General features: G+C 32.4%; 3 protein-coding genes across 4 annotated transcripts; 2 read left to right on the top strand and 1 right to left on the bottom strand.

The window, feature by feature from the left end:
- Nucleotides 1–566: 566 nt before the first annotated feature.
- Nucleotides 567–1,043, top strand: LOC130591181 (uncharacterized). Its single transcript, XM_057394116.1, has one exon. The coding sequence runs from the start codon at nt 567–569 to the stop codon at nt 1,041–1,043; it is 477 nt and encodes a 158-aa protein (XP_057250099.1).
- A 16,860-nt stretch (nt 1,044–17,903) lies between these two features.
- On the top strand, nt 17,904–20,193 carry LOC104891058 (GDSL esterase/lipase At1g54790). Of its 2 annotated transcripts, none has more exons than XM_010676708.4 (5): nt 17,904–18,300; nt 18,394–18,591; nt 18,685–18,851; nt 18,964–19,234; nt 19,314–20,193. In XM_010676708.4, the coding sequence occupies exons 1-5, from the start codon at nt 18,066–18,068 to the stop codon at nt 19,580–19,582; spliced, it is 1,140 nt and encodes a 379-aa protein (XP_010675010.2). In that variant the 5' UTR covers nt 17,904–18,065; the 3' UTR covers nt 19,583–20,193. The 2 variants fall into 2 exon arrangements, with proteins under 2 accessions (XP_010675010.2, XP_010675009.2); XM_010676707.4 differs by having other exon boundaries at nt 17,905–18,300; nt 18,679–18,851.
- On the bottom strand, nt 19,742–22,443 carry LOC104891057 (UPF0603 protein At1g54780, chloroplastic). Its single transcript, XM_010676705.4, has 3 exons — nt 21,866–22,443; nt 20,454–20,646; nt 19,742–20,193 (listed from the first exon to the last, which is right to left on the bottom strand). The coding sequence occupies exons 1-3, from the start codon at nt 22,313–22,315 to the stop codon at nt 19,946–19,948; spliced, it is 891 nt and encodes a 296-aa protein (XP_010675007.2). The 5' UTR covers nt 22,316–22,443; the 3' UTR covers nt 19,742–19,945.
- Nucleotides 22,444–22,799: the final 356 nt, after the last annotated feature.

The raw sequence follows: 22,799 nt of genomic DNA, 5'->3' as shown, positions 1-22,799 counted from the left end.
GTCAGGTGCTCTCCTTGTTCAAGGGATTGCTTTGCACCCCCCTCCGCGTAATCCTTTTACTTGGATTTGAAAGCTGAGTGTTCCTCCTATGTTTAAAAATTTTCTTTGGAAAATCTGCTAGGATGGTCTTCCTACCAAAGACAGGCTGCATAGAAGCCATGTCTTTACTTCTCAAGAATGTTGTTTTTGTAATCATCATTCAGAAGATGCTAATCACTTGCTTTCTTTTGTCTGTTTGCTCAAGATGTTTTTAGTCTGCTTTGTGAGAATGTGGGGTGGAATTGCTTCCTTGTTGGCCCTTTCTCTGATAATGTTTTGATTAATATTTCTTATGTTTTCCATTATTCCTTAATGAAAGATGTGGAGAAGTGTTGTGTTGCTTGGTGCTTTATTTGGTTTTTTCAAAATAAAATTATATTCCAGGATGGTCCTTCCTCTCATGCTTGTACGCTGAAAGCCATTTCTGTTTTCTTTAAGGATTGAGTTAATGCTCAATCTTCTGATGAGCTGTTTGGGTCCAAGGTAGCGCGGAGGTCGAATAAGCAGGGGGTTGTCAAGGAGGTGGCATGGACCGCCCCTCCGGAGGTTGGTTTAAGCTTAATTTTGATGGGTCTAAATTGTCTGATGGGAAGGCTTCTTTTGGGTTTGTTATTCGTAACCACGAGGGTGATGTGCAGCTTTCGGGTTCAATGCCTCTCTCGGGTGGGTGCTCTATTCTCACATCAGAAGCTTGGGGGCTTCGGGAAGGTCTCCGGGCAGCTAAGTTTCTTGGTATTTCTTCGTTAGCCATTGAACGTGATAACTTGGTTGTTATTAATTCTATCCGGCAATGTTGGAAGATTCCTTGGGAAATTTCTTCTTTGATTAAAGATTCGGCTGCGGAAATTCAGAAGTTTCATGTCGTCTCTATTGATCATTGTTTTAGGGAAGCTAATCAACCGGCGATTTTATGGCCCATCATGGGCATGAGTTTTCTACGCTTGTGTATTGTTTTTCTTCTTCTAACATTGTCTTTTCTTCCATCATCTGTAAGGATGCTGTAGGCTGGTCCTATCCAAGGTGCCAAACCAACGTTTTCTTCTCTTATAAAAAAAAGTATATTTAAGGTATTAGTATGAAAAAATAGGACGGTATTTAGCAATCAAGAATATACACTAGGGGAAAAAAAAGGAAGGGCTGCGCAGGAAGGGCTGCGCTTTTTTTACAAGCGCAGCCCTACTAGTGAAGGGTTGCGCTTTTCTTCAAAAGCGCAGCCCTACATAACAGAAGGGCTGCGCCTTTGAAGAAAAGCGCAACCCTTCACTTAATAGGGCTGCGCTTGTAGAAAAAGCGCAACCCTTCTTACATTCAGAAGGGCTGCGCTTTTTCTACAAGCGTAGCCCTACTAAGTGAAGGGATGCGCTTGTTAAAAAAAAAGCGCAACCCTTCTTTAAGTAGGGCTGCGTTTTTAAAACAAGCGCAACCCTTCTTTAAAAAATTTGAAATAATAAACGCGGGCTTCAATTATTAAGCGGGCTTCAAATATTATCCCTCCTCCCTTTTCCTCCTTCTCTCTCATCCTCTATTCTCTCTCAAAAACTCCCAGAAACGACAAACCTACCCAGAAAAAACTCCCAAAACAACCAACAAAAAATTAATCACAAATTAACCTTTCTTTCTTCTCCAAAAACGCCAGACATCTGCAAAATCCCAGAGAGAGAAATTTAGACTGAAGCGTCGCCATTTTCAGGGGCTTTAAAGACCAGTCCGTACATGTGACGTAGGAAGATTGGCGGATAAGTTTGATAAGGAAGCGCGAAAAAAAGCCTGAAATGATTTGCACGGGCCGACGGAGTCCGATTGCCTATTGTGATACCTTTTCGAAAGTGGAACGGGCCAACGAGTCAAACTCACCGCTATGCTGTGATGTATAGGTTTGTTAAGCCATCCTAGTTCGTTTAAGGCCCGAAATAGGCATTTTAAGTATTTCAGATCTATAATTTCTTATCTTTGTTTTGGTTAATGTTCTTGTATTTTCAGATCTATAATTTTTTCTCTTCTGTATTTTAGTTTTTGTTCCTTTTTTTTCATTCTCTTCTTTTTTTTTTCATTTTCGTTTCGTTCTTTTTTTTTTTTTGGGGTTTAGTTGCATTGTAGAACTCTCTATCTTGCATTGTAGAATTCTGTATTTTAGTTTACTTTAAGGTTTAATGCAAATGTTAAAATTCAGAAACTGTGAGATTAATATATGAGTAAAAAAATGTCAAAAAAAAATTTTTGTTTTTTTTTTTGGTAGGAAGGGCAGCGCTTTTACCTAAAAAGTGCAGCCCTTCGTTGTGAAGGACTGCGTTTGAAAAGCGCAACCCTACTTAAATAGTGAAGGGCTGCTATTGAAAGGGCTGCTGTAAAAAAGCGCAGCCCTAAGGGCCTTTTTTAGCGCAGCCCTTCTTTATTTTTCCACTAGTGATATTTAGATAAATTCTTTTCATAATTGCTAATGGAGAAGTAGCGAAATATTTTTGTTCAAGTGTGTTATAATTTCAAATATTTATATCGTTATTTTATTATATAAATACATTGAAATAAATTAGTGTTGAAATATATATAATAAAAATTTAAAAATCTAAACAATTAATTAACTTATGCAACTAGCTTTGCCAAACTGTTAAACTAATAAGGCACCTTATAAGTTTCAGCATCTTATCAGTTTCAATTATACCTTATCAGTTTCAGATACCTTATCAGTTTCAGCTACATTTCAGGTAGTATTGCCAAACAGAGCCATAATTTGTAATTGACTAATTGGGTAGTTAACATAGGGAACTTAGGAGTTAGCTTTTGACCCTCCTAAGGTAAATAAGTGAGAAATAAAATATATATAATAAAATAACATTTTAAAATATTTTTTTTATAAACTATTTAATATAATTGATTACTAAACAGGTATAAAAATACAGGGTGTTACGGAATTTGAGTCAAAATTCAGATTTTGAATACCAAATGTCTCTCCTCTTTGTGGGTTAGAAACCGCAGGAATATATTTACGCCTAACCGCAACAATATATTTACGTTTTATCAGGTTAAAAGAGCATATTGCTGCGGTTTCTTGGTGAAACCGCAATAATATGCCTTATTTAATAATAACTAGAATTTTTTTGCACGCGATGCGTGCTTGCATTTTTTTCGAAAAAGAAACTTAATTTTCTTCGGCATAAGAGTCAAAATTTGAACATTAGACATACGAAGTATAATTGTTTTTAGTTGCAAAATTTGATTGGTTTAGTTTATGTCACTTAAGTCTCTCACCAATCTTTTTTTTTTTTTTCACTTTTCAAAGTTAAATTCTATGAACAAAATAGAAATTTTATTGAATTTTTCTAATATTATAATTTTTTAGTTGATTTTTGAATTAAGTACAGTACTTCATAAATTGTAAAGAAAGTGGACACTTTGATTGCAAGTCAATTTTTTCATAGATTGTAATTTATAAGTGAATTTTTAAGTTTTTGTAAAATTTTCTCATTTTAGTGATTTGCATAACGTAAATTATGCAATTTTTTTAATTGACTTGTGAGTGATTGTTATAATTATATTTTTTGTATTTTAGTTTGATTCCCCCTTTGATTTGTAAGTGAATTGTAATTTAGAATGGGAAGGGGGTAACACAGTCTCTTCATTCGGGGACACCATAACTCCCCCATTCCCTTATATAATAGAGATATGTTGTACTTTAATCCTTGCATGATATTTTACATAAACCTTTTTACCTTGATAATTAATCGCTATTATATAATAGAAAAATATAGGTCCAAATATATGTAAAAGTTTCATTATATATAGGGAACACTATAAAAAAGTAAATAATTTTTTTCCTTATCTAACTTCTAAATTTCAATTTCACTACAAATACACCTCTATTTTTTTTTTATCATGACCCACCATTAATTGTGAATGGTTCTTTAGAATAGTGATTTGTAAGTAAATTTTTGTAAATGTTTTTGTATGTATTGACGTTCTAGGTTATTACTTTTAGTTTGTATGCCAATTTTAAGTTTTAATAAAGTTTTCTGATTATTTGAGTGATTTGCGTGATTTTTATAACGTGATTTTCTCAATTGTATGAGTGATTTGTAAAGTTCCTTCTTTTAAGTGATTTGTGAGTGAGTGTTGTAAATTAATTTTTGGTAGTTTTTTTTGAGTACCGATTATGATTTTGACATTCCTTTCGTAATTTAGGAAGGGAAGGGGGGCAAAATAGGCATTTCAAAAGAGGACATCATTGCTCCCCCCTTCCCTTATATAATAGAGATAAAAATGTGTATTGCTGCGGTTTTCTCAAGGAACTACATCAATATGTCTTAATTAATAATAAAGAAAGCATATTGCTGCGGTTCCTCGACAAAACCGCAGCAATATGCCTCTTTATTATTATTAAATAAGGCATATTGCTGTGGTTTCCCAAAGAAATCGCAGCAATATGCTTTCTTCTTTTTTTAAATTTTTTTTTATGCATTTATTAATGATTGGGAAGCTATGTAATGCAACTTTGAGGAAGCTATGCAGCAAGCAGAATGCAGCAATATGCAATAAATTTTCTGCATAAATTTCGGCAGAGTTCCACTTGTAAATTGGATAAACCCATAATTGGGAATTAACATGTACAACAACCAACATCCACCATCCAAATTCAAAATACCATCAAACAACCACCATCTCCAACATCCATCATCCAAAATTCTATCCAACACCCAACATCTCCAACATCCACCATCCAAATTTCAAGTTCAAAAATAAATAAATACGATTCAATCCAACGCAAATATCTTGCGAATCCAACATATATATATATATATATATATATATATAATATATAATATATATATATATATATATATATATTATATATATAATTATATAATATATATATATATATATATATATATATATATATATATATATATATACAAGTTGCAATAATTTATATATATTCGTCTAAAGTTAGAAAAACAAATTAAAGAAAATTAACATTAACTAACTAACCTATGGAATGCACTCATCAATAAAGTGTCTTGCCAACTTATTCTTCACCTCATTGATTTAATCTTCCGTATAAGCATCATGGGTAAAGGTACGAGCAACCTGAAATTAATTTACCAAAATTAGCCTCAAATAGTTAAATATATAACATACGAAATGAAAATTATATGAACTTACTTCGTCAAAATCCTCCGAACCAAATATGAAGCGAGTACGTCAAAAATGTATCGCATCACAAAATCACCGCACTCCGTGCCTCCTTGTTGTTGCTAGCACTTTATCAAAAGTTTTAAGAAAATGAGAACATTTATCGTATAATGAGAATAAAGTAAGCTTTTAATTGAATCAAACAATTCTATTATACCTCAACATGTTTCCACAAAAGCTCCTCCCGACGAACTTTGTGGCCGCTCAACCGAAACCTCCTAAAAGCACTATAACACAACATTAAATGATTTAGTCTTTAATTGTTGTAGGTTATAATCTCAATTCATTTATCAAACCGATCAACTTACGCTATCATAGGCGGTCTAATCTTTAACTTCTGCTCCTTGTGAAAGCTAGCGGAATCGAAGGTATAAACTATCCCGAGCAAGGGACATATGACAAGGAGCATCCAATGACAGCTACTAGAAGATTGAATAACAATAATTACTTAAAAATCACATATCATGCAACAATCAATATTTGTAGAACTATATATTAAGATAGAATATTACTCTTGAAAGATTGGCGCGAAGATGATACTAGCACCAAGACTGACGGATCCCGTCATAGCATGCACAATGTACCTCGTTACCACCTCTGATGCATGCAAATCCGCGGTACTCTTCGGAAAATCCAGCAAACACGTCCAATAACATCCCCAAATCCATCCAAGTCAGACTGCGTAGCCCTAAAAATTGGCAAAAGTAAATTTTATGTGAAAAATACAACTACCATATAATGAAATATATAAAAAAAAAATCATAACTTTGATTATTGTTACCTCATGTACACTTGGATAATAGCAATATTAATCATCTCTCCTTTCAGAAACTGACCAATATCCTCCTTGGTCAGATAAGCGATGCCATCATGTCCTGAATAATGGAACAAGGAGCGAGCACGACAAGGTAACACTAGCAGCATCATCGTCTACGACGGCAAGGGAAGTCGTATTTGCTAACTCCCTACAGTCTTCAATGAGGGATTCCAAGAACGATCGATCATCGATAACTGGACTAAAACAAGAAGTTGAACCGTATTTCACTTAGAATCAAAGAATCAACACACATTCACCACCTAATTGAGATGTGACGTTTAAGAACAGTCCCCAAAAGGGGACTATTCAAGACTTACTCCTAATGAGTAAGTCTTGAACAGGTATCTAGGCAATATGATGTACATAAAAACAATCGCATTTAAGCGATTCAAAGTATTCACCAAACAATAATCGCATTCAAACGATTTCAAGTTATCATTAAACAACAAGTACCAAACTATTCCTTAGATTTCTCTTCCCCTCCCATTGGTGAGTCTATCAATATAAAGGCATTGCATATCACTTTAAATAAAGAATAGCAAAAACATCACTTTAAATAAAGAAAGTGGACACTTTGATTTCAAGTCAAATTTTTGTGAGTATGTATTGACGTTGTAGTGTAATTGTTGTAGTTTGTAAGTGATTCTTTAGTTTTGTAAAGTTTCCTGTGAATTATGCAATTCTATTATTTTAGTTGACTTGTGAGTGGTTGTTATAATTTTATTTCCAGTATTTTTGTTTGAAGACCTCTTTCGTTTATGAGTGAATTTGTAATTTAGAAAGGAAAGGGAGTAAAATGGTCTCTTCATTTGGGACACCACAGCTCCCCCTTCCCTTTATATAATAGAGATAAGTGAGAAAAAATATATATCTAATAAAGAACATTTTAAAATATTTTTTATAAACTAAAATAATATAATTGATTACTAAACAGGTATAAAAATACGGGGTGTTACAGAATTTGAGTGAAATTCAGATTCTGAATCCAAAATGTCTCTCCTCTTCGTGGATCTAGAAGGGTTTTTCTTTTCATACTCAGTGGTGAGATTGAAGAAATCCATTTTCTTAAGTCATCACCATTTCTACAACTCTCTCTTTCTCTCTCTTGTTTGTTCTTTCCATTATAGTGATGCATATAAAAGCAAACTCAAAATCGTGCAAAAAAGAAAATAATCACATTTGCGCAAAGAACAAAGAATTTGGCTTGTCAGATTTAACTCCTCCTGAGTTCTTGGAAAAAGTAGCTGGTCTTTTGAAGGTATTGCTTTGTCTCACAGAGTTACCAAAGTTGCTAGAGAATTTTGAATCATTGTACCTTTTTTTATCTGCCATCATGGCCATAGGATCAGAATGAGAGTTAACAGAAATCTCCTTATGTTTTTCTTCTTGTGAACAAATTTTGTAGGCTTCTGTTACTTTAGGAAGTGCTTGTATCATTAGCATATTCCCCCCAATAGTAGCATATTTATCAGACAGCTTCATCATGAACTGCAGTACCATCTTCTCCTGGTGTCTCTCATAGATTTTCTTAGTCTAATTGCAAGAACAATTGTTACAAGTGCAATATGGAAGTGGATGAGCTTCATCTATTGCATCCCAAACTGATTTCATCTCAGTAAAGAACTCTGAAACAGACTGATTTCCTTCTTCATGAAGTTCAGACAATTTTTGCTCTAAAGCATAAATCTGAGCTAATAAGGTGTAGCCAAAACGTTCTTCAAGGTCTAACCAAATGTCGCTAACAGATTGTCTAAACATAACACTGCCAGCTATATTTTCATCAAGATTAAACAACAACCATGAGCATACTAGATCATTGCACCTAGACCATGCCTTGTGTTCAGCAGAATTATCATCAACAGGAGTTTTGTAAAAGCCATTAACAAAACCTGCCTTATTCTTAGCTGATAGAGTCAGTAACATTGCTCTTTTCCAGCTAGTGTATCCTTCACCTTTGAATTGTGCAGAATTCGCATCAGATGGATGAATATAGTATATGCTACTAGGATCTTGATTCAAAGGCATTGAGTGTGTTATATTATCACTATCGCTATTGTTTTCTTTTTCAGTAGACATATATGATCTAGGATATTTCTGCAGAATGATTAATGTGAAATGATTGAAGAAATTTAAGGATTTAGAATCAATGAGTGATTTGAGTAAAAGAAAATTTTCAGGAAACAAAAGAGATTGAAGGAATAACCTCTTATGAAGATAAGATGAAGAATGAACAATATTCAAACATGTAAAAGATAAGCAAGATTTTAGAGAATTCGAATCAATTTTCACAAGAAACAGTAAATTTCAGCTTAATAATCATGAATTGCGACAATTATCAGAGATTTATGAGAAATTCAGCAAAAATTTTGGTTTAATCACACCTGAATTGAAGGATTTCAGCTGCGAAAATGCTATGATCAGCACGAGGAATAGAGACTTCCAAATATTTCAGAAACAATGCGGAATTTTTGAGAAATTTTCAGCAAGAAATGTCCTAGAATTCGTGAATCTGCTCTGATACCAAGTTTTCTTGTGATAATTCAGAGAACTTGTTTAGAGAGAGAACAGAAACTCAGAAGTTTTTATCGATTTGAAGAATTGTAATACTCTCTTACAGAAGTTGTTAAGACATAACAACTATTTATACAACAAGTTGTTATAGGTTGTTAGAGGTTGTTAGAGAGAATAACTAACTAAAAGTATAACTAACTACTTTCTATATTGATAAATTAATCTCCAATATTGGGAAAAAAATCAAAAAAAAAAAAATCAATTGAACAACAAACTCAAGAAAATTACATAATCAACATTAAAAAAAACTAAACAACTAAAAAATGATCAAAAAGGAAATACTTCTTAACAATTTATCTGAAGTGGGTGAAACTTGCTAACTTGGAAAACGAACAGCACGGCCCGTGACGCGATGAATCTTGTCCGTGTAATGTTGGATTAGCAACACCGTGAGTCTTGAGATTAAAAATAAGTTTTTTGTTTTTTGTTTGAGAGAAATGGGATAAGTTGTACTATTTGGGATAAGTTGTAGTTATGTTTGGATTTAACTAATAATATGTTTTTTTGTTAATCAATAAATTGTTTTTTATATAAATTAACCTATAAATATATATAGTTATATGATCTTGAAAAAACACTTCTTATATCATTGTCTTGTTCTATATAAACTTTATTCTTACTAACTTCAAATTATAAATCTTTAGTTGTAATTTGTTTGAAAATATTAGGAGTTAAATATCGATCAAATATTTTTTTGATGAAGTAATTGGTTCAGTTCAAGTAGAATTTTCTTCTTTGCAAACAATATCTTTTAGATTTAAAAGGTATTCTTTTTTATATATGTGTCGTTAATGTGCTTTGCAAACAACAAACCTTAAATGGAAGCTCAATTCTTATTAATACGATTGCTATGCATTTTATTGGAAATTCAAAGGAAGAAATGTCAATAAACCAAGTAGTTCTTACTAATCTTAGGTGTTCTATACTTGATGATTATCTATCGCTGGTATAAAGATGTATTCCTTAGTAATATTTTCAGAAGAGGTGATTGCAACCAATCTTTTTGTAAAGCTAAGAAAGATTTATATCTGGTCTTCCATCTCTATTTTCTCAAAGAATATTTCTAAAACTAAGAGAAAGTGCAGGTCAAGATGAAATTCCATACGATAGTATGACTTATGGACAAATATTTTCCTTTGTTAAAAAGGAAGCAATTGTTTTATGTCAAGAATTAGCAATTCAAAGTAAATATTCTTTTGAAAAAATAGAAAGACAATTAGGAAGCTTTTGTATTGTATTTGGATTACCCAAAAATTCAACCTCCCTCTGCCATTAATAAAAAGAGATATAGAGAAAAGTTTCGACCAATTAGACAAATAATTAGCAACAACCCATACTATAAAAAGACCTTTAAACCCCCACTAGACCCCCAAAGAAAATTATGGATCCCAAAAAACTAATTTATTGCTATAAGTGCGGACGAGTAGGTTATAAGGCTAACGAATGTGACATAAAATAAAGGAAAAATTGACAATAGAGGTGTGAACTTTGATGATAATTTTTAAAAGGTCTGAACTATTGATTAACCTGTGTAGGTCCCAACTTTAGGGGGTCTTAACTTTTAGCGGGCCTCGACGACTTAAAACTGAAGATTTTTTTTAAAATCTCACCTAGTTCCTACATCCCTCCCTCAATTAACCCTTCTGATGTCACCCAAGTTTTACAAGTGATGACCTATTAAGCCAGTTTTGAGTCACTAAGGTCCGTTAAAAGTTAAGACCCCCTAAAGTTAGGACCTGCACAGGTTAATCAATAGTTTAGACCTTTTAAAAATTATCACCCAAAGTTCCGACCTCTATTGTCAATTTTTCCTAAAATAAAAGGTCAATGAATTATATGGTCATGATCCAGACCTTCAAAAAAAATTAGCCTTATGTTCACTAGAAAATTCCTCAGATCATAACCTTACTGGCCATAGTGAAAATAATTTACTTCAAATAAAATCAGATAATGAGTCAACTTCTTAATGTTCAAAAGAGTCAACCCCATTTTGTCAAAAAGAATGCTGTAATAATATTTGTCCAATTTCAAAAGATTTATTTTCCTAAAAATTACTTTTACTAATCAAATTATTTTTCAATATTATTTACTCACTTAATTATTTCAAATGCAGAAAACTCTACCATTTTCTAATTCCAAAGAAAAAACCAAACACTTATACTTCACACACACACAAAAAAATTCATACCCAAGAAGTTCAAGATTTACTCAAAAAAAAAAAAACTCCCCTCATCATAAAAGACTTATAAAAAAAAAACCTTTCCTAGAAGGTGTGGGAAAGGTGGCTTTTGAAGCCTTCCCCTCTTAGGTTAAACCTTTTTTTGATAGTCAGTAAAAACTTCGAATTGCCAAAAAAAAAAAAACAACCTCACTCAAACAGCCAAAACCCATACTTTACCTAAGATACATAAAACAATTTCCAAGCTCTTCATACTTGAACTAATCATTCAAATATATCAGCTCCCAATCGACATACAAGAAATCATCATCAACAAAGTAAAGCAAGAAAATTTTAACACAAGGTATATCAATTTCCTAACATCAGAAAAAATATTCCCCTACAACATTTGGCGAACATGGGGACGATCTATATTACTATTTGCATATTACCAAATTGGAGGGTTTTTCCTATCCACAAGAGATCTTCAAAAGACTGATCCATATTTTCAAACATGGAAATATGGCTTAATAAGGATATTTTACGAAGTACCGGAACTAGACTCATAATTTTTTAAAGAGTTCACAAAATTCCAACAATATATATTTTCAATAATATATTCCATTGAAAAGAAAGAATGGATATATGAAGAAATCATTTGCGCCAATATAGAAATGGTAAACGGCAAGATCAAACCACCTCACTGCTTCATACTCATTAATATAAGAAAATGTGATCTCTACTGTAAGGATCCAGCTGTTTTACATCCCACTCAAGCAAGAGCATATTATTTTTTGTACATCATCTGAAAAATTGAAGAATTAATCAGAAAAAATAACGAAGATCCAGTTACTTTTATTCATGTGGAAATACAACAGTTGTTTTCCCTACATGGCCGCAAGAGTATTTTATTACTAGTGTCAACCACTCTGAACCACTGGATCCATATTTATCTCAATTCAGAAAAATGTATATGATCATTTTTCAAAATAGAATACTTAATAGTCTAAAAATAAAACTGTTGCAATTTTAGAGAAACGAGGAAAGTATATCATCTTAATACATATTTGAAGCAAAACGGAGGAATATAACACATAAGAAGTCTTCAATGAAGCAAAAAACAACTAAACCACTAGTATAAGAAATTATACCAAATATATTAACAATGTATAGCTACTAGGAATTTAACACATGATCTTTGAAATAAAATTGTGAGAGTTTAAGTGTTTAACCACCAATCCACTACAGTTTCAATAATTAATATTTCAAAGTAAAACATAAGAAAATCTTATAATTATACTCCCTCCATTTCAAAATATAAGGCATTCATACTTTACGAAAAATATGTTTTGACCACAAATATCTCTCATAATATGATAATATAAAAATTATAAAAATTATATCATTGGATTCATCATGAAAAATACTATGATAACATTAATTTTTATAATTTTTTATCCACGTAAATTGAGAGTAATTAACGGTCAAGGTTCGACCTCGAACATCGTGTGTGCCTTATATTTTGAAACGGATGGAGTATGTAATTTATATATGAAGACATAGACAAAACCTTTTGATCTCTAATCTCTATTATATAAGGGAAGGGGGGAGCTATGGTGTCCTCTTTTGAACCGACTATTTTGCCCCCCTTCCCTTTCTAAATTACAAAAGGAATCTCAAAATTAAAATCGAGACTAAAAAAAAACTACCAAAAATTAATTTACAACACTCACTCACAAATCACTCACAAATCACTTAAAAAAGAAACTTTACAAATCACTCATACAATTAAGAAAATCATGTTGCAAATCATTCAAATAATCAAAAAACTTTATTAAAACTTAAAATTAACATACAAAGTAAAACTAATAATCTAGAACATCAATACATAAAAAACATTTACTACAAAAATTTACTTACAAATACTCACAAAAGTTACCTATAAAAACACAAATTTGAGAAAAACATAAGATTTTGACGGTGGTATCACACATTCATCTATCGGCATAATTTGCGAACTTCCAAATTATTTCACATTAGTTGAAATAAACAATAGGAAATTAGTTGACTGTTATGTAGTTAAAAAAATGGAGATAACAACAATGGAGCTCTTTTATACAATCAGACTTAAATTTAATTCATTTTCATATAAAACAAATTTAGTTTTTTCTAAAAAAAATGCCAATATTTAAATTTTTGCCCAAAACTTTTGCAAAAAATCCATGTTCAGAAATAAATTTTGAAAAACAAAACAATATCAAACTTTTTGCAAACAATTTTTTGCAAAAATCCATTTTCTAGAAAAAAAAAACTAAATTTACAAAAAGTAACGATTTTTGTTTTTCTAAAAAAAATTCCAATATCAAATTGTGTATGAAAAAATCAAAATTTCATTTCAAATATAATTGAAGCTAAAAGTGTTAAAATTTAGAAAAGGACCAAATTTGAAATGATGGAAATTCTTAAATATCAATGTGTGCAAACAAAATTTAGAAGTTAGACAAGGAAAAAAAACTGAGGTATATTTGTAGCGAAATTATAATTTAGAAGTTAGACGAGGAAAAAAAATTATTTACTTTTTCATAATGTTTCCTATATATAATGAAACTCTTAGATATATATTTCGACCTATCTCTTTCTATTATATTATAGCGATTTGTTATCAAGGTAAAAAGGTTTATGTAAAATATCTTTCAAGAATTAAAGTACATATCTCTATATATAAGGAAGGAATGTGTCCGCCGAATGAAGAGACTATTTTATCCCTTTTTCTTTCTAAATTACAAATCCACTTACAAACCAAAGGGAGATTCAATATAAAAATACTGGAAATAAAATTATAGCATACTCAAAGTCAACTAAAATCATAGAATTGTATAATTTACATTACACAAATCACTCAAATGATGAAACTTTACAAAAACCAAACATTAACTTACAACTACAACCAATCACTACAACGTCAAAACATACTCACAAAAATTTGACTTGAAATCCAAGTGTCCACTTTCTTCACAATATATGAAGTAGTGTACATAATTCAAAATCAACTAAAAAATTATAATATTAGTCAGAGATAAATTCAATAAAATTTCTATTTTGTTCATAGAATTTTGACCTTGAAAAGTAAAAAAAAAAAAGTGGTGCGAGACTAGTGACAGAGACTAAACCAATTAATTTTGTAAATAAAAACAATTATACTTTGTATGTCTAATTTTCAAATTTTGACTTTTACATACGTCGAAAAAAATCGAGTTTCTGTTTTGAAAAAAATTCAAGCACGCATCGCGTGCAAAAAATGCTAGTACTTTATTAAGGTAATAACATTATCTTATCCTAATTTCATTGACATTGTTATTTTTATCCTCAATTTCTTGGAAGTTTTTTTGAAACAATTTATCATGCCATAACGTCCATTTTCCAATTTCGCAATAAAAAGATATTTACGAAAAGCTAATGAAATCAATTATAAAACTTATGGGTAATAATATATTTCATAATTGGAACTGTCCAGGGCATCGCCTAGGCTAAAAATACTAGTGTAGAATTTAAAAAGTGTGCAAAATTCTCAATCAAATTCAAGAATTTGCAACTGGGTTGAACAACTGATTAGTTTTGAAAAACCCAAACTTAATCAACAAATTTTCACAATTTTTAAACTACTAATTACACGTACAAATTTATAATTAGAATTTTGAAACATTCAAGAATAAAAAAAAAAAAAAGAAAATCCAATTTTAGACTAATCAAGTAAATGCTTCAAAAAAAATATTCACTTGGATTTTGGATAACTAATATTTTGTGCTAAATTTTTTATTAAATTTTTTTAATTTTTTAAATAATACTAAAATAAATTGTAATCTCAAACTATAAACAGATAAATTTGATGCTAAAATTATAAAATAAATTATGTCTTACTTAATTTACATTAAAAATCAATACTATTACTCCTCCGTTTCTTTTTAATATATTCACTTCACTTTGGGAGAGAACTAAGAGCATAACCAATGGTTGCCCTATAATTTGTGGTCATTCATTATTTTATTACTTTCTCACTCTTTCACCTACCCCACTATTTTTTCTCTCTCCTCCATTTCCTTCTTTGCTCCTCTTTTTCTTGGTCCATCATGAAGAGCTGGACATCAATCTTTTGGCCAAATTTTTCTCTCTCCTAATAAACTAATATTACTTTTATACTCTCTCTCCTCATAACCCACAAGGAGGGCAACCATTGGGAGCACTCTAAGGAGGAAGTACAAAAGTATGAGAGATAAAATAAAAAGGTGAAGCGAGAAACTTAAAAGTGAGAGAGATAAACTAAAAAGTGGGTTAAAATATTAAAAAGTGAATGATATGGTGGAAAAAAAGAGGATAGAGTAGTTTTTACCTGTTACCAAAAATAGAAAAAACGGCGTGTAAATTAAAAAGAAACAGATCAAAAAGAAAAGTGTGTAAATTAAAAAGAAAAGGGAGGAGTATTACATACAATGTCCGAGCATCAATGGAGCCAACAAACTAGCTTATTCATTCAAAGGGATGATTTTTAATAAACTCTGGATGTGTTTGTTCAAAGCGTGAAATATGCATAAGCATTGTGCACAAAAAAAAAACATATCATTTATATAAAAGAATACGAACTTTTTTCAACAATTTTTCTACTTTGAAAAAGAACACAGGACTTAAGATAAAAGAATATATACCTTTTAAATTTAAATTTGAAAAAGGAATTTTTAGCTGCAAAATTTAAGGAAACAAATAATAATATTTTTTTGAAAATTATAGACTCTAAAATAATAAAACGACGTACTCCCTCCGTCCTCTATAAGTTTGCCCCTTTCTTTTGCATAGAGTTTTAGGAGAATAATATTGTGGGTTATAGAAAGAAAGATAAACTATTATTTTATATTAAAGTTGAATGTATGTGTGACGAAAAGTTTGTGGTCTCATTCCAAAAAAACAAAAAAAAGAAAGGGGTAAACTAATAAGGGATATCCTTAAAAGGAATACGGGTAAACTAATAGAGGACGGAGGGAGTAGTTTAGAAAAGGATGTACTATGCTCTACATGCACTTAGGGCCTGTTCTCTTCGGCATAAAACAACTGAATTGAACTGAACTGAACTTATTGGAGCTGAACTAGGGATGGCAATGGGGCGGGTCTGGGTCGGGTCAACCTGGACCCGGACCCGGACCCGTTTATTTTTCACAGACCCAGACCCGCCCCAGATCCGTTGGGTCTAGATTTTTCAGATCCAGATCCGCTGGGTCTAGCGGGTCCATGGGTCCTTACTGGGTCCTAAATGAGTCCTTCTTAGTTTTAAGTTTTCATCACATTTTTTAATTATGTAATCAAAAAATTTCGCCCTAATATATATAGGTTTTTGTATCCATGGTTAAAGCATTTTCCAATTTTTTTTCTAAGCATTAACTCGTAAAATGTTACAACTTACAAAGTTACATGTCTTAGTGGAGTTACAATACTAACGAGTTCACAAAATCACAACTCACAAAATTTTAGAGTTTAAGTAAAAAAAATTCTAATATGTAAATGGGTCCACCGGGCGGGTACGGGTCTAGCATATGTGGACCCGGACCCGACCCATGCTCTTCGGGACCCAGACCCGACCCGGACCCATTGGGTCTAAAATTTTTGGATCCAGACCCTTATAAATGGGTCGGGTCCTAGCGTGTCTGGGCCGAGTCCAGGACCCATTGCCATCCCTAAGCTGAACTGAACTGAACTTATCAGAGCTGAGCTGAACTGAACTGAATTGAATTGAAATAAATTAAATTGAAATAAACTGAATGTAATAAATATATTAACAATATTTTAAACAATAATAATATGAATATTGAATAATAATTATAATGATAAGTAATAACAATGAATAATAATAATAATAGTATTTTGGATATTTTAAATGATAGTTATAAATAAATAATATTAATAATCATAAATTAATAATAATAATAATTAATGATAATATAATTAATAATAATTATTTTATATTTGTATTAATATATTAATACTTGATGATGATATATAATAACAATAATATATAAGAAGTAAATTAATATTACTATTTTAATAATTAGATTTAATAATATAAAAATATTTGGTAATAAAAATAATGATTGGGTTGGACCGCAAAAATTACATCATAAACCGTCTTGACGCGATTTGATTGGTTTATGGGCTAAAAAAGTGGGTTTATTTGTGCTTTGACCTAAACCATATTCCTCCTAATAATAATAGTAATAATAATGAGTAAAGCTATAATAAACAAAATAATATATAGAAACAACAACAACAACAACAACAATAATAATAATAATAATAATAATAATAATAATAATAATAATACTTAATAGTAATGATATATATTTAAATAATAATAATAATCGTAAGAGTAATTAGTAAAATAAATTATACCAACATAATAATAATATTTAACAAAATGGTTATAAAAGAATGGAGGTGAACTGATCTGAACTGAACTGAACTGAACGGAACTGATTGGAGCTGAACTGAACTGAACTGAACTGAAGAGAGCTGAACTGTACTGAACTGAAAATAAGCTGGGGAGAACAGGCCCTTATTTGGGGTGTTTAGTGGCTCGCTAAAATAATGGTATTCGCTAATGTGTCATTACATTAGTACTCCTTCCGTTTCCTAAAGATCTTCCCTCTTTCCGTTTAAGTGCGTTTCTAAAAGATCTTCCCTCTTTTACTTTATTCCTTATTTGGAATTTTTTCCCCTTTTTACCCTCTCATGTCTCTATCATATGGTCCACCATTACATTATTTATTCAATTTTACCCTCTTTCTCTCTCATACTTTAACCTTCTTTAATTTTTTTTATTTATCTTAACCCCTTTCTCACTCATACTTTACCCACCCCACACCCCACACCCCACACAATTTAATCATCATTGGTATATGTAATAATAGTAACAAAGAAGAAATCTTTAGGAAAACGGAGGTAGTAATGACTAATGAGCGTAATTTCTGCAATAATGACTTCTAACCATTCTACCAAATGACCTCATCCATCCAGGGAATAGTTGGTATTTACGTATATTAAGCAGGCTATTTCTGTTGGATTTCCATGATTCAAAGCAAGCTTTTCTTTCCTGCCAAAAAAAAAAAGCAAGCTTTCCTTCGCCCAAGATCCTCACCAACCAATGCTTACATATTCTTTTTTCTTCCTCTCTCTTTTAAGTCTTTTATCTAACAACTTATAAAGGTTGTTTTGTAGCAATGATAGTGGAAGCCCAGAGCTCATTTTGCACCAGACATGGCCACCAACAACTTGTTTCTCCAACTCTTCCTCTTAGCTTCCATATTCATGCCTTGTGCCAAATCCATTAATTTCAACTATCCTGCAGTTTTCAACTTTGGCGATTCGAATTCTGATACCGGTGCTCTTGTGGCTTCTGGACTCGAGGGGATCACTGATCCCTACGGACAGACTTACTTCAAAAAACCATCAGGAAGATACAGTGATGGTCGCTTGATAATTGATTTTCTCAGTAAGTACTTTATCCTACATATCTCCTGTTTTTCTCCTTTTCTCTTCTTTCCTTCTCTTTGAAAGCTTAAGTTTTCTGTTTGATGTTTTGTAGTGGATGACATGGACTTGCCATTTCTGAATGCGTATTTGGAATCCATCGGAGCGCCTATTTTTAAGAAAGGTTGCAATTTTGCTGCAGCAGGATCAACTATTCTTCCAGCAACTGCAACATCAGTTAGCCCTTTCTCCTTCGGGGTTCAGGTGGCTCAGTTTCTCCGATTCAAAGATCGAGTCCAAGATATCTCTAAAAGTATGCACTCCACCACTTTCGGAATTCTTGAAATGGAAAAATTATATATTTCTGGGAAAATTCTAATCATGATTTCTTGTTCTTCAGCAACAGGTAGGAAATATGACAAGTATATTCCATCACAGGATTCTTTGGGGAAGGCTCTCTACATGTTTGATATAGGCCAGAATGATTTGGCGGGAGCATTTTATTCAAAGTCTTTTGATCAAATTCTAGCTTCAGTCCCTTACATTTTGCAAGAATTTGAAGCTGGCATTATGGTAAGCTCGAAAAAGTGACTCAGATTTGTTTTGCATCTGTTGTGTGCAATGTAAGTCACAAACATCTAAAGCAACCTGTATGTATTCAAATGTTGTCTGTTATTCTTTCCAGAAATTGTATGACGCGGGAGCAAGATTCTTTTGGATTCACAATACTGGTCCATTAGGGTGCTTGCCTCAGAACATAGCCAAATTCGGGACTGATCAATCAAAGTTAGACGTGCTAGGGTGTGTTGGTGCACACAACCAAGCAGCTCAGCTCTTCAATCTGCAACTTCATGCTCTCAGCAAGAAATTGCAGGGACAATATCCAGATGCAAATGTCACCTATGTCGATATATACACAATAAAGACTAATCTTCTTTCAAACTATTCTAGATATGGCGAGTTTCAAAACTCTAACTATAACATAGTAATTCCTTTCAACATTATGTTAATAATCCACTATGACCATATTTGCAGGATTCGAACAACCAATCATGGCTTGCTGTGGATATGGCGGTCCACCACTAAATTATGACAGTCGGGTGCCATGTGGGCAGACAAAAGTCATAAACGGCACTTCTGTTACCGCTAAAGGATGCAGTGACAGCACGGAGTACGTAAATTGGGATGGCATTCATTATACAGAAGCATCAAACCAGTATGTTGCATCACAAATACTCACTGGAAAATATTCTGATCCACCGTTTTCCGACAAAATGCCATTTCTCTTAAAGCTCAAATTCTAAATACAACAGTGCACATTATATTTAGACCCAAAGATATTGTATAGTAAACATGATCCAATTTATTCTTCCTGAAAGTTTTAAATCACATTTATTTTTAATCAATGACTCATCTCAAAAGTGATTCTTTTTAAGGGTCAGAATTTCATTTCCATTGAGGCATTGAAAAAAGAATATTCATGCATGACTCTTTCTCGTCATAATGGATTTTCTCATAGCCCCTCAAAATAGGAGTATAGGACTACCTCATCAATCCGTTGTTTACATGGTCAAACATTTGGTTTGGGCAATTATGTGTTTGTACATATACTTTACAAAAATGCAAAAAGATGGCAAGTTACCTTAGAGCATGCATCAATAGACAACCTATTTTTTTGAAACATATGCATAGTATTGTGCCATGGGGACAACAAATGCAATGACCAACAAACCACCAACCACGAGACTGAATTGCCCTCGTTTTTCTTCCGTCTCTTCCTTGGTCTTAAAGTTGGACTCTCGTTTGTTTTCCTGGAACTTTGGGCCACCAGGGTCTGGAAGACCATCAATAGCAGCCACTAGCCGCTTGGCAGTGCTATAAACGGCTTCATTGTATTTCTCTTCAGTTGCTAATACTGCAAGTAGAGTTTTTCCCCTGTTAATACTTCATCTCTTCAACTCAAGCTATGCTAAAACTTGTTCAACCAACATAAACCTTCTTAACCTTGTATTTTCTCTTGAATTACGTAAAATTTATATTAATTTTGTAAGACAAAAGTACTCATTTATTAAATTTACCATGAGTAGCATAAACAAAAAACCAGGATGGTGAACCAACACCCTTTAACCTCCTCTCTACGGAAAAAGGAAACAATAAAGTTGCGAGGTTCTTTACCAGGAAGATTATCTGACACAGTTGCATCAAGAATACTTTCTCCAACAGCCTTGACAAATGAAGGTCCGCCTGTAACTGCCCCTTCCTTTTGGCTAGTGACAAGGACAACAATCCCTTTGTTATCACCTTGCTCAAGACTTGGGTACCATTTCTCCAAAACTTGGTCAGCATACTCAAAAGCATCAGCTTTGCTCTGGAAGCAAACAATGCCAAACTCAAAACAATTAGTATTAAGGCCTTAGTATTTCATATTTTGGTTCACAGATTCAAACCAATCACGTGTGACATTTATTGTTGGAAAAGAGACTAATTTGAACTCTGTTCCCGAAATCTCTCAACAAATAGATATCATCAATATTAACAATGTGTAGGAGAACAGTCTAGTCTTATCTCACCAAGAGGATCAGCTACACATAGATAGATCTGCAATTCTTCATTAATTTCAAAGGAAATTCACACTGGAAATGCTCCAGCAAAACTTTAAATCAGGCCCAAAATCAGTATTTAAGACATGAGGAAGATGGTCAAATCACAAATGCCCTTTCTTGATCCATGGGTTGCAACTATTTTGTCATACAAGGTTTACACCATATATCTGTTAATCTGTATATATCATAGCCTTATTGCAACATTACTGAGTACAGGGTGTCGTCATGATTTGCTCTAGAAACTCTAGCCCAGCCCTTAATTATATTTGCAAACTTCCTCCTATGATCTTGATGAACAAAGACTGACATATTCCACAATCTTTCATGTTAGGTTTCCATTGAGGTGCAAGCGAATTTGTCATTAACAAAACTAAGTTCTGCTCATTACTGTATCACTAAGCAAAAAGATAGATACAAGTCAGAGTCTTACTAAAACTTAACTCTTAACTCTTGTCTGATTATAAGGTAATAAAATCAGTGATAATGAATTGCTAAGTAATGTTACATGACATATCCCAATCACCACAATAAAGCTTCCTACGGCCCATTTGGTAAACGTGAATAAATTGCGCTAATGGGAATGAATTTTAAGTATAATTTTATTAGGGAAGCACCGTTAAAATCTCCATAGGGAGGCATTTCTTCTTCATGGGTAAGCAATCTCACTCCTAAAACGGACCGCTATTGGAATGCGTTACCATCGCCTTGATTACATATAAATTCATTATCATTAGCTAAATATTCGGCTTTGTAACTATTAAGCCATTAATGTTAAAGGGTCATGTACATAAAAATGCAAACTATAAATATATGAGGTATGACTCTTAAGACACTAGTATAAACAAACTTAATTCGGGATTTTACTAACTCAGTTTTCATACACCAAAAAGGCAACAATTCTGCAAATCCCACTTGAAAACATTCAAAAATAATGCAAGCATTAAACTTTTGAAGAGAAAAAAGATATGATGAAACTAAACTTACAGTAAGTTTGCGAACTGTGATGAAATTAATACGGAAATTCTTCCTAGACTCTAAATCAGTCAACAATCTTTTAAGATCAGATTTTGTGACACGACTAAGAACACCTGCATCATCAACAACATATGATTCTTTAGGTGGTCCATCATTAACAACATCAAACTCAGAAGCATTAGCAAGTCCACTTGGCAAAATGGGTGAAAAATTAAGAGCTAAAGACAGAGCAAGAGCTGTTAATCCATGTTGAATGGGAGATAACCAATTATTGGGTATTGAAAGAGATGATGATTTTTGAGGTAAAGAAATGTGCTTTTTGAGGGAATAAGATATGGGTTTTGTAGAGGGTAAAGAATTTGATCTGGGTTGGAAACAAGGAGAGAGAAATGATCTAGTAGATGAAGGTTTGGGGTTGAGAAGTGGAGAGAATGTGGGAGGAGAGAGAATGGTTTCCATTTGTAAGAAATTAGAGTGATTGTGAGAGGAATTTCATGGAAGGATTAGAGGTTTGTGTTTTGTGAAGAGGGTGGAGATTTTTTTCTGTTGTGTGTGACTGTGTGTGAATTTTTCTGATGGGTTCAAGAATTTTGGGTGGTTTGGATTGTTTAGTTGGAGGCAACCACAAGATAATGTCTAAGGACTATGGGGAATTTGGATTTCAGAGGGGCACTTTAGTAAATATGTGTGTATTGAGTTTACTTTTGTTTTAGAAGTTTTGGATTGGATAAGAAGGGTAATGAGAATGTTAGATTTTCGAATGAGCAAATAAGAAGATACTCTAAAGTAGTTAAGTGTAGTATGTATATGGTATATTTAGGTATATAATTGATATTTTAAGGATGAGAGGAGAGAGATATGATTTTGTCAATTTCAAACGAGAAAACTTTTTAGATATGGGAAAGTTGGTTATTAAAAAATATATATATTTTTGCTGCTTTCA

This window comes from Beta vulgaris, chromosome 4 (genome assembly GCF_026745355.1).
Source record: "Beta vulgaris subsp. vulgaris cultivar EL10 chromosome 4, EL10.2, whole genome shotgun sequence".
In the NCBI taxonomy this organism is placed as follows: Eukaryota; Viridiplantae; Streptophyta; class Magnoliopsida; order Caryophyllales; family Amaranthaceae; genus Beta; species Beta vulgaris.
This window is presented reverse-complemented; position numbering and strand designations above follow the sequence as displayed.